The sequence below is a fragment of the Micropterus dolomieu genome, linkage group LG06, assembly GCF_021292245.1.
Source record: "Micropterus dolomieu isolate WLL.071019.BEF.003 ecotype Adirondacks linkage group LG06, ASM2129224v1, whole genome shotgun sequence".
Lineage (NCBI taxonomy): Eukaryota > Metazoa > Chordata > Actinopteri > Centrarchiformes > Centrarchidae > Micropterus > Micropterus dolomieu.
In genome coordinates this window covers 9,852,108-9,864,396 of record NC_060155.1, presented here as the reverse complement: position 1 = coordinate 9,864,396, position 12,289 = coordinate 9,852,108, and the positions used below count along the sequence as shown (strand labels likewise).

The following is a 12,289-nucleotide window of genomic DNA, read 5'->3' as shown; positions in this document are numbered from 1 at the left end:
TGGCCCAAGACAATTTTTACTGTCCCTCCCTCCAAAAGTTATTTATCAGTGTTACAACAAAACCAACGACTTATAAGTTATGTTGTACTGTTAACATGTTTAATCATTTATTAAATACATCCTGGATATAAAACTAAACTAAATGTAATCACTGTTAAATTACATTAAAAAAGGTTAACAAAACAATTTACTTTTAAAACAAAACATACTATAAGACTCAAACATGACAAGCTATCTCTCCTGCTGACAGCCATTCAATAAAGACAAATGTTCACAGTGTAGCGTCGCCTCTATCCTGATTGACAGGTCGCCATGGGAGTGTTAAGGCCGCCGCTGGGAGCGACATGTCAATCACAATGTAGTCCCGCCCTATAGCATACGCTGCTTTCTGGTCTATTTCCCCCAAAATAGGCCCATAATTTAATAAATGAACATAGGTTTGTTGAAGAAGACTTGAAACTAGAGACTGAGACCATAAACTCACTAGGAAAGTGTTTACTGAGGGAATAATTCAGGTGAGGAGTAGGGTCATTTTACCATTATGTCTAATGGAACCGGACTACTTCTTGCAACCTGCGGACTCGCCCCCTGCTGGCCATTAGAGAGAATGCAGGTTTAAGTTCCGTCTCCTCGGTTTCACTTTCAGACCCAGAGGTTGCTGCTTGATTAAGATTAGAGAAATAACATTTGACAACCACTCGTCATGCAAGTACAACTCTGGATTGGACGGTGAGCTGCAAAACAACTGCAGGAGGTTGAGTTTCTAATGCGATTATTTGTTTTCGTTTTTTTAATATTAATGTTGATCGGGCCAGTAAGTTGCTAGTTCAACAGTCCCGACGTTACTTTTTACTGGCCCCGGGCCATCGGGTCACCGTTATTGTCGAGCCCTGCTATTTAAATCAAAGAATGAGATGTAATGACTTTGGCGTTTCTCCAGCGAGCAATGCTGCTATGGAGCTGTGATACTGGCACTGACCTGATGGTGACATTGCAGAGGCCCCTCAGCTCAGCCCCTCCTACCTTGCGGGGCCCCATTTAGCCCTTTACAACAGGCAGCAAACACTGGCCAAGGCACAGCCTGTTGTGCACAGGGTACACGACAGTCTCCCACACAAAACTACAAACAGGCACGATAGACTGTAGGTCTCCGGGCCAGCGTTCAAAGAAGCTGTTGTGTACTCAGCATAAGTGGATAATTGTTCTTTGTAAAATGCATAGACATAGAAACAGACATTGAAATATGTGAATGGGTGTCTTGGGGTGGGGGGCAAAGGAGAGAGCTGGGAAAATGCGAGCTAGTCGGCATGTGATTGGTCAACCAAGAGGGCTGTTCCAGGCTACATTTGCGGTTCAGCTCAGGTCTTTGGGAGGTTAATTTTCAACTCTGAAGAAAGCGCTGGGGCTCTAGCCCTCTGTAACAACCTGATTGCTGTGGCCACGGCCTGTTTGGTGGAAGACAAAGTTGAGAGCCGTTTGTGACTGAGACAACAGCCAGGCCCACCTGTTCTGTCCCTCTCACCTTCTTCGTTTCTTACTCTTTACTTATCTTCTCCGCCCCTTTATATTTTATTAATATATTATTAATATATTATTTATATTGTACGCCATGTAGCAGAAGGGAGTTACAAAACTCAATTTCACTCTGTAACTTGTTATATGGTGAGAATAAGCCTACCTACCTACCCATACCTAGTGTGCTCAAGTGCCTGTCCCTGGGGGTGGAATGTTTTCTGACCACAGGGAGTCTTTTTGCATCTACTTCTGTCTGGTATCCTGTCCTGAGTTACAAACATTAAGGCATGCGACAGCTGAAGCAGAGGTGAGGTTAACTTGGGAGACTGGTGTCTGAACACAGACAGGAACTTATGCAACATCGCCCTTGTAACCGAGTCTCCTCATTTTTCTTATCCGTTTCCTCCTGCCTCCTTCTTGGTCCGTGTCACCAGACAACTCACCGTATCCATCAAGGTCGGAGACCCGATCAATAGCCACTGGCTTTCCTCTTATCCGCCTTGCAGCGAACACAAGTGGCCTTATTGTTTATGTAACGATCAACTTATCGGGTCATTTGGCTGCTTATTTTGTTACTGTCCACTGATGGGGGACCAGGGGGTATTGACTATTTACAGACACATGTGGGCAACAGAAGACATGTCTGGGTTAGACGAAAGGAACGATGATGATAGAGGAAAGAGCAGGCTGAAGGCCATAAGTCAAGATGGGTGAGGACATGAACCCAGGAGAAGAAGGCAGATTGAAGACGGACGTCAAGATAGAGGGTAGAGTAGAGGAAAAGATAGCTAAAACAGCACAGTGAACGATTACCATGCCTGCCAAAATCCAATTAGTTACAGCCCAAGAGAATGATTGACAAGCACACAGACAGACAGAGCAGACAGCCCAGGAGACAGCCAGAGAGTGCAGCTGCACTGGTCTGCGGTAATGAAGTCACTGGTTTCCAAATAGAAAATAGAGGAAGCCAGAGAGATGCAGCTGTCTGCCGTCTGTGCCGCAGCCACTGTGTCAGCCCAGCCAGGGAGACAGACAGAGGAAGGCTGTTCTCTCCGTCTGACATTTCTGACTCTGGGCCAACGCAACGCAACAAAACAAGGCTGTGGCAGACAAGCAACATACAGCTATGTTCACTATGTTCTGCCGTGAGGTTATGAGTGAGATTATGTTCACTAGGGAGGGGAAGTGTGTCTAAAGGCCATTCTTATTTTGAACTAGCATATTTTATTCTACCTAAGAAAAGTTCATGACTCTGTTAAGTCAAACCGATGACAGCACAGTTAGTTATACAGTTGCATAATATTCCTTTACATTTTAAAATAAATGGTACTGGGGATTTTGTCATTCAGATGTTTTGTAATAGTCCATTTCGTTAGAGCGTGCCTGATGACACGCCATGAAAACACGTAGACGAAAATTTTTAAAATGACACTCATCAATGGGAGTTTGTGTTACTTCCTGCCAGACAAAAAAACCCCCCAATACAAATGACAACATGATCTTGTCTCAGTGGAAAAGTACAAGTATCTGTCACAACCCCTAAAGGCAAAATGAACTCATTGTCTGCCAGGTACTAAAGTAACTCTTGAGATAAGGCCTCAGCTTGTTGCTATCTGTTGGTGGCGTCTGTCTTGCAAACTCTATTTACACAGCAGGGATCAGACAAGGTAGCAGTGCCTTCAGGCACAAAGCACCGTTTACAGAGAGCGAGTTTTTAACTGCACCGTCTCAAACTAAACACTCCTAACAGGATATGGGACTAGTAGCCATTGGAGAAAGGGGGAGAAAAAACTTCCAGAAGGCTTGCTTGTTTGTGTCTCTTCTCTTTTAGAGGTCCCAGAGCTCTCTGGTAAAACTATGAACAGCTTGTAAATGTGCACATTGACAAAGTGTGTAAATAAGGGCCACTGGGAAAAGGGTTTGCAGTCAGGGTTAGACCAACACACCATCTTTCTAAAAAGCATGTGTGACTATAAGCTGCCGGGCTGGACTTCCACTAACATCCACTGGGATGTGGAAAGTATGAGTCACACAGCCAGTGCAGTGGAGGCGGCTGGACACCGAGAGTCTGGAGGATGTTCAGGGTGAGAGACATGTCCGTCTGCCTCACTTCCTGTTCAGTCAAACACACACTTTCATTACACAAATACACACACATAAACAGAGTGGTTGGACTTGGAAGGTAGCCCTGTGTCCTGACTGAGTGAAGCTGGATACTGGCAGATCACCTTGTTCTCTGCCCACTGGGGGGGGGGCCCACCTGCTTCCTGTAGACTCACAGGCAACTGTCTTTCCAGGAATTTGGCCATTTGTGACTTTGTGTCTCTCTGGCTACTCAAACTTTGCTGTTCAATAAAATTTCAACGCCCGTTTCCGACCAAGCCAACCCATCACAAATAACAGAATATCTACATTTTGAATAGGAAAACAAACAGCAACAACAAAAAGGAAACAAAAAACAAAGACTGAGAAATCACCCCACTGAGAGAAGACAGCACCTGAAACTGTGGTGAGAGACAGAGGCTCCAGAGAACCTGGCAAAGTGTGAGACAGAGAGAGACGAAGATATGTCATACTAGCCTCCAGTTACCAGCTCATTACACACACACACGGAGGCTGGTCATGTCGCTCTCTCACACACACACACACAAAGACTGTAGGACCATGAGCATATGTTTTTGTACATGCACCTGTGGTCTGCGTGCGTTGTGTTTTGCGTGCGTTTCCTCAGTGGTATTAAAACGTCTGTGCCTTTTAGAAAGAAAGTCTACATCTTCTAAGAAGCATAGCTTCAACCAAGGAGGAGGAGGAGGAAGAAGAGGAGGACAATTGGGATGAGGCAAGACAGGAATGCGGTCGGGACGCTAGACGAGACAGCAGATGGTCTGTTCGGAACATTCACACACCAGGTTAACCAGAGAAAAGGCAAGGCAACTCCCTCTCTCAGGTACACAAACAAATACTCACACCTGCACTCACTTTGAATACACACTGCAACCTTTCTACTCCAGTCTCTCACTTAAGAGTCGCGCAGACTACACGATTTTCAGCGTCGGCCGATGGCCGTGCCGTTCACACTACACAACTTGCCGTCTTGTGACAGGAGTCTTAAAGTCGCTGTGGCGTTCACACTACATGACTGATCGGTGACAGGGGGTCACACACTACATGAGCTGACAGCGACTCGGTCACCCGACGCTGGTCTCCAAACCACGTTTTGTTAAGAAAACAAACGTGAAATGTGAAACGGCAAATGATGCGAACCTACACACGAAACAGCTGTTTGTTATTATAAAGATACCAATTATAAAGACAAAAAATCTGTGTGAAAGAATGGATTAGCACACTCAGGTAGCAGGGATCGTCAGTGGTACAGAGAGAGCTGAGGGGAGTAAAAAGTGTTTTGCAGTGCCAGCAGCCTGCTCTCATTGGCTGGATGTGGATGTCGAGTTGGCCGACTCCGCAAGATATTTGGCATGCTAGATATCTGGCAGACGTCTGCAATGTGTTAGAAATGTGTCGAGGAGCCGTTTTGATGAGTTATTGAATAATTCACACATAACTAGTAGCGACTGCCGATCAACCGCTGATTTACCTCCAATCACAGCCTGACGGTCGCCGAGCAGCGAATCAGGCTAAAAATCATGTTTAACCTACTGAACTACTTTCACAAATAAATCTTGCCAGCAAAGGTTGTGGCAGAGCCCCTTTCTGTTCTGAATGTGTTTTCTGGTTAAAGCTGGAATGTTTTTCAGTGTTTCTTTTTTTTTTTTACTTCACCAAAAATCTGATCTGAACTGGTAAGAGAACAAACCACACCAAACAGACAAAAGCACAACCACACCTTTACCCACAAAACAATACAAAAAGGACAGTCTGCTGTGGTCAGAGGGAGGTCATGAGACATAAACCAGTCAATGGCAGGGAAACTATCTAGAGCTTTTCCCCCCCACTGAATGCAGACTTTTCAATAGGTTGCTGCCCTTGTGGCTTAGATACTGCATCGACATGATTTGTTTTTGTTTTTTTTTTAAACACAGCAAGAATCATTGCAAGAATTGACAAAATCATTTGGAAGACTGCTGCTTTCTGGCTTTTGATAACTACAGGTAATGCAATGAAGACATTTCACTTTCAGGTTTGCCTGAGGTAAAAGGGTCACTAATGATGTCTACGCTCCAATCCTGGATCTTTGGCTCATCCACATTCATTTTTTTTTTTTTATTGTACTGAAATTGTGTAGGAATATGCAAAAAGAAAAATTCACCTAACTAGAATTTTTTTATTTTATTTTAAAATCAGATGAACTATCTAACAACTACTGACAGGTTGTTTTTATACAGCAGTTAAAGAGGCTCTTCCTGAGCCTCCTATACTGGCCTTTTGTTCAGTGACATTCCCAGTGACCTCCAGCTGACCTGAGGGGACAAATGATGCACTTCCCCTTCAGCTGTGGCCAGCTGGCCTAAACTCATCTGATCAGACCTGCCAGGCAGATGTCACCACCTGTCCCAGACCTCTCACATATACTAGGTCAATGCTGGTTTAAGAAAACACCCGCCGTAACGGTAGTTTGGTCAAAGCTGATGACAACACAGAATATGGGACTGGGCAATTATAGATAGGAAGGGCTGACAAGCCATCCAGTTTACGGGATGTTAAAAGCACAATCAACATTATTGAACATCACACAAACAAGTATCATTCAGAAGTGCACTTACTTTGTCTAGCGACCTCTTGAGCTTGTAGTGGAACTTCTCTTTGACCTCATTCAGGAGCTGCTTGAGCTTTGGTTCCTCAGGTGTGCCTTGGTACTTCCTGGAAAGCTGCAGGTAGCAGGGCCACTTTGCCGAGTCAAAGCCCCAGTGGCAGGTCCTCTTATCAGGTGACTTGTGTGAATGCATGACAAACTTCTGTGGTGAAAAGAGCAACTGGCATTCAACGCACTGGATGCAGGGTGCCTCCGGCTGGCTGTAGAACTGGGGCACAAAGAGACCCTGACACTTCCCCAGACACTGGTGCTCCACCTGGAAGCTGGCTTCGCTCTCTTTCAGCAGGCCCTGGGTTGATAGCTTACTGCTGGGGTCAGCAGGCAAGGCCGCCCCAGGACGCAGCAGTGCATTGCACAACCGTTGTGCATCCGTCAACGTAATGAGGCCACAGGAAGGTGCATTGAACGGCAGAATGCCTAACACCTTAAGGATGTGCAGCTGCTCAGCGTCACAACGTGAGCAGTAGACGTAGAGCTCGTCGCACACAGTGTTGATCTGTTGCAGTGAGAAGTCACGGAGCACAGAGTTGAGCACCTGGGGCAGACAAAGCCGTTTCTCTCCCCCAACGACAAAGCAGGAGATAGACTCGCCTTCCAGCAGTGAGTGGGTGAGTTCGGTGGAGCTGTCACAGGGAACCAGCAGAGGGCCTCCTCCCAGAACAGGAGGGGAGGGCAGGGGGGGCATTCCAGCAGGGGAATGCTCGTGGCCGGTGCGGGCTGAGAAGGCAGCCGGGCCCCCGAGGGAGCTCTGGCTGCTGAGGGTGAACTGGGCCAGTGTGTGTTTGAGCCCAGGGCTCAGGTCGAGGGCTTTAGCAGAGCCCACCACATGCAGCTCAGCCCGGCCCTCCACATCCATGTCAGAGTCGTGGCACAGATCATCGATCTGCTCCCTCTTCACCTTGGGAGTTTTGGGGAAGGAATCCAAGCTGCGACGCTTCAGGTTGATCTCCGCCATTACTCGCTTCTTGATGGGCGCGTCTTCCAGTCGCTCTCTGTACAGCCGTTTCATGCTGCCTTTGAATGACGTCAAGTCTTTGAAAGGGGTTTTCAAACTGGTCTGGGTGCTGGCCATGTCTAAGCACTGTGTTACTGTCGTTTCTGTCTGCTGACTGACTTCTTGTATTCCTCCGAGTCTTTTCTCTCCTCAAGTCTTTTCAAATTACACAAATCTTCTGGTTGGTGAACACATGCATGATGGTGACGGATGTGGTCTAAGGTCTGGTCCGCTTCCTGCACATGAAAAAAAAGGAAGGAATTTAGAAAACAGAAGACGTCATCCACAATCTAAACTATAGCTAATCAATTCCATTCCTGTGGAGGAATAAACAAATCTCATAAAAAAATGTTGTAGAGCATGAAATATCCATAAGGAGTTTAAATGCTTTATGGCCGCTGTCCCAGCTGAGGGCTTAAGAGGTCAATAACTGTTTGCATGGACCACTAAACCAAATGGCCATTACCATACTTCACACAAACACGAGGCTTTTTCAGCTCTTGTAATTGAACCCCAGGGGAAATTTGCATTGAGGTTTTCACCAAAGCTTTTGAAACAAACTTTCCAGCACAAAGTGAGAATTTTAACAAGCAAAACCAGTTGACCAGACATGACAACCCCGGCGAAATTCCCCCACCACCCTGCCCCTCTCCAATTACATTGTTAATGTAAGGCTGATACAATGGTCCAAAACATTTCACTTAGCAAATGAAAGTGCCCTTCCCAACCACACTGTGCCTTCCCCTAGGTCTGCTTACCCCACGCTGACCTCATCAACCCCATGAAAAACAATTGATAAAAGCGTTAACAGCAGTCATCCCTTTCTCTCAGTCTGCTCACAGCTTGACATACAGCCGTGTGGAAAGCGGTGTTTCCCCCTTTTTTTTTTTACTCTCAAGCTTTACTGCGGAATTAGTAAATCGACTGTAATAAGGTAAACACTAAGCTGGTATCCCCAATTTAAAACGCAGTGTACTTGATAATGGCTACTGCTGCAGTATGACACCAAGAGACGCACTTCAGCTTAAAAATGCAAAGTCTCATTTGCGCTCAGATGCCGTCGTGAAATGTAGTTGATTTATAAATCTACTACTAGAGGAGTACCCTCTTATCGAAAAAGAATATACATCGATTGGGTTAATTTATCTCAGTGAATGGGTTTGCAAATTTCTGCACCCCATCGTTTTTTCCACCGACAGAAATGTCGCGGCGGTGCAATCCTCGAGCTCGATTCCGAAGCGGGTAGATGTTTGTGGGCGTTTTAATGGCACATATCACCGTGGGACGAATGAAGAAAAACACACCGCAAAAAAAAAAAATTAAATTAATCAGATCAGCGACCAATAAATGAAACCCTAACAGGGAGGCAGCCTCTTTCCCAGCCAGCTCGGGACTAAGGTTTTGCTGCTAACACCTCCAACCAGATAACGTGAGGTACATTTCTGACAGAAATCACCTCGGCCGCATTATTGCGTTAAATGCGGTGATGTTTCTCAAACAACCTCACAGCCATTAATAGCTATAAGGCAATATGCCTTAATATCACCCCCAGATCTGGTATCTTTTTTGCTGCTGCAAGGACAACGCGTATAATACTAGTCCGCTCCATCCCCTGCTGCCCCCCCCCCTCCTCTCCAGTCTGCAAACTGTACCTCGCCGTCTCTGCTGGCTCGCCACGACGGCACTGGTATGCAGACAGCGCTGATAATGACATTCACTGTCTACAGTCTGGTCTGGGAAGGCACCGCGGTCGAGCAGACTTGGTGGGGCTTTCAACCGCGGCCTGTCCGTATTTCAAACACAGTGCCGGTCCGATGTAACTTACGTTACCCAAAGGTCAAATCTCTAGAAACAAGGCATTAAATATTACGCATTTAAGTGGGACGTTACTTTAAAATATAAATAATGACTTCTTGACACCATGTCCACAAACGTGAAGTGAAAGCGAACACAAGAAAATGCGCATTCACCGGGAAATCAACTGAGAAAAATATCTATCTTGTCTTTGAACGGGTAACGTGCAATACTACTAGCTAGCTAGCTTAATGTTAGCTAACGTTATGCCCCCAACATACCCCGACACAGTCGACTATGCAGCAGGCTAACCCAGCTCGGAAAGAGTACAGGCAGGCTAACCTAACCCGACTCGAAACCAGGAATGAAAGCGATAATAACACAGACTAACTTGCCTCGGCTCACCCACCAAACAGAGATGGATAAAACAGCAGTGTCCGCTGCGACGGAGAAGCATAACGTTAACACAGTTAAATATGAAAGCAGGCTAGCCCAGAATTAAAGCGACCAGGCTGGCTAACCGAGAGGACCGAAAGCGCTAACATCACAGCAGGCTAACCCCCAGATAGAGAGCGATACAGCAGGCTAAAACCAGGTTAGCTTCGCCCCCGACTCTCCCGTCTCAACACAGGAATTCAAAGCCGACCATTAATAGTCACCCGCCGGGATCCGTTATCAACAAAACAGGCACCCCGCAGTCAATATCTACATCTGTATCTAAACATGTCAATTTAAAAAGCCTCATCTTATTTTTAATCGTGTAAACACTTGCCTGAACGCTGCGTGTCGGTCGTCCTCACTCTCCTGTGGTCTCCTCAGCACTGGAAAAGCCTGGCGGACCGTCAACAAGATGTAGCTCGAGGTTCCACTACAGCCCCGTAACGTCACCCGGCTGACGGAAACTATGCGGGGGTGGTCTGTCTGCCTGCCTGTCTGTCTGTCTGTCTGCCTGTCTGTCTGCCTGTCTGTCTGCCTGTCTGTCGGTCTGTCTCGCACATCTTTGGAGAGATTTGTTTCTTCCAGCAGTAAGCTGCGAGCAGAGAGTTGCAGATAGATGTCAACAGCAGGCAGTTAGTGGTTGCCAAAGCTGGGGTCCGGGCACTTTTAGAGGTCCCTAAAAAGGGGCCAGCATTGGGTCCTCTCTATTGTAGCCCTTTACAGCACGTGTGTTTTTATTTCAGTTTAGTTTAATGAGGACATTTATTTGAAATTCATGTTCCATGCTTGATTCATGTTGTAGGTCAGTTTTATTGACATGGCCTCAGTGGTGGAATGTCACTAAGTACATAAGATTTAATATACAATTTTGAGATACTTCTACTTCACTTGAGTATTTCCATTCTGTGCAACTTTAAAGGGGCAATGTGTAATTTCTGGCTACATGCACTAAACAAATAGGGGGCAGCATTTAACCTCTTCCCACCCCCTCCACCAGGCTGGCTGTCCCCACCAGGCTGGCTGTCCACACCAGAAGCACATTTCTTTGTGCCAGTCAAGAAGCGATTCTGCTCCTCTGCTCTTTTCTAATCACATGTAGAGCTAATCCTTATAATGATCTCATAAATGAAGTTTTTTTATGTGTTCCTGGATTAGGGGGCATTGCTTCTTCTGCAACAATGAAGTTAATGGCTGTTGCCTTGCGTGAGGATCTGTGGAGAGGGGCTCCTCTCCTGCCTGTGTGTGTCTGCTCCTCTCTGACAAAGGTGACAAATGTGTGGAATAAGTACATCAGTTCAAAAACATGATAACAAACAGCAATTATTATCTTTCTAATAATTATAATGGATGGGCAGATTTTGATATTTGAAATTTCAGGGAGCAGCCGTGACATGACGTCAGAACTGTTACTTCTTCACATTTATTTAGTAATGTTTTAAACTAAAATTCTGGCCAAATCTCACACGTTGTACCTTCAAACTTCATGACATGACGGTAGCTTCATCTCTCTCTTTGGCTTTCCATTACATTTATGAAACAAATGAGAGGATAAGAGAGGACAAACTCAGTGGGCAAAAGAGTCCTCTCCTGCACCTCCCCTCCCCCTCTTATTATGGACCTGTCCTCTGTGAAAAGGTCAAGAGGTCATTCAGGCAGTCTATTGTGCCTTTAGTGATGATGGAAGTTAATAAAAACTGAGCATGAGGAGGTCAGGAATGAGATTTTATGAATTATAGATCAAATATTTTCACTTGAAGGAGGGGTTGAATTCCCTAAGCAACCTTTTATTCTTGAGTCTGAACATACTCTTATCTATAACACCCGTTCTTAGCTGAAATCTTTATCTATAAAGGTTATCATGCTGTGTCTACATGCGCTGGGTTTTTTCTCTCAGCTGGTGTACACCCTGGCTGGCTGACTGACCCACATTCTGATGTCACACATCCGTGAGAGCAAAGAGGCTTGATAAACCTCCGATAAACAACGCCGTCCGCCGTTTCGCCGCAGCCCCTCCCTCTCTCTCTCTCTCTCTCTGGCTCAGTCTCTGACAGCAAGGTCAGCATTTGTATTATGAGAGCAGATGTGCGTACACCCTGTCCAGCCCCAGAGAACAACAAGAGACATTGATTTTCCTGTAATAACATCACTCTGTGTACTGCGGGGAGTAAATTAATCTCATATCTGCAATATTGCGACCAGCACTGATTGTTCATTAGGAGTAAAGCGAACAAGTTGAAGGATGAGGTCGCATGTGGACAGCGGTGGAGGAGCTAGGATTCACAGACAGTGTGTTATCCTATTACGTTGATAACTCCCTCCGTTAGCCGAGACACGCTCTCTGATTAAAGGGGTTATCATCAACCCTTGTAATTCAAATGTGCGTAAACGGGTGGTAGACAAAATAATGGATGTAACTTCTGATGCAATCACAGCAGTGGTGGTGGAAGCATTCAGATCATTTACTTAAGCAAAAGTATTGAAACCGCAGTGTAAAAATACTCCATTACAGGTAAAGATGCTGCTAAAGTCAAAGTATTATCAAGAAAATATTTCTTAAATTTTCAAAAGTAGTAAAACTCAATGCATGCAAATGGCCCCTGTGAGTGTATATTGTACATCTAATGATATTCATTATACAATATGTACTTTTGCTAGTAAAGCATTAGATTATTATTACTCATTATTGTTTAAGCAGTATTTTATTCTTCTGGTTGGTTGAGGTGGAGCTGATGCTAACCGCATGATCATTTTGTAGGATGTAGTTTGTGGTGCTGTTG

General features: G+C 45.4%; 1 protein-coding gene across 1 annotated transcript in view; it reads right to left on the bottom strand.

The window, feature by feature from the left end:
• The window catches only part of skila (SKI-like proto-oncogene a), a 33,100-nt gene extending 25,584 nt beyond the window's left edge, over positions 1-7,516 (bottom strand). Inside the window, exon 1 of the mRNA XM_046051017.1 lies at positions 6,237-7,516. Within this exon, the coding sequence (XP_045906973.1) occupies positions 6,237-7,358 (1,122 nt within the window). The 5' untranslated portion in view covers positions 7,359-7,516. The remainder of the gene's footprint in view (positions 1-6,236) is intronic.
• Between the last annotated feature and the right edge of the window lie 4,773 nt (positions 7,517-12,289).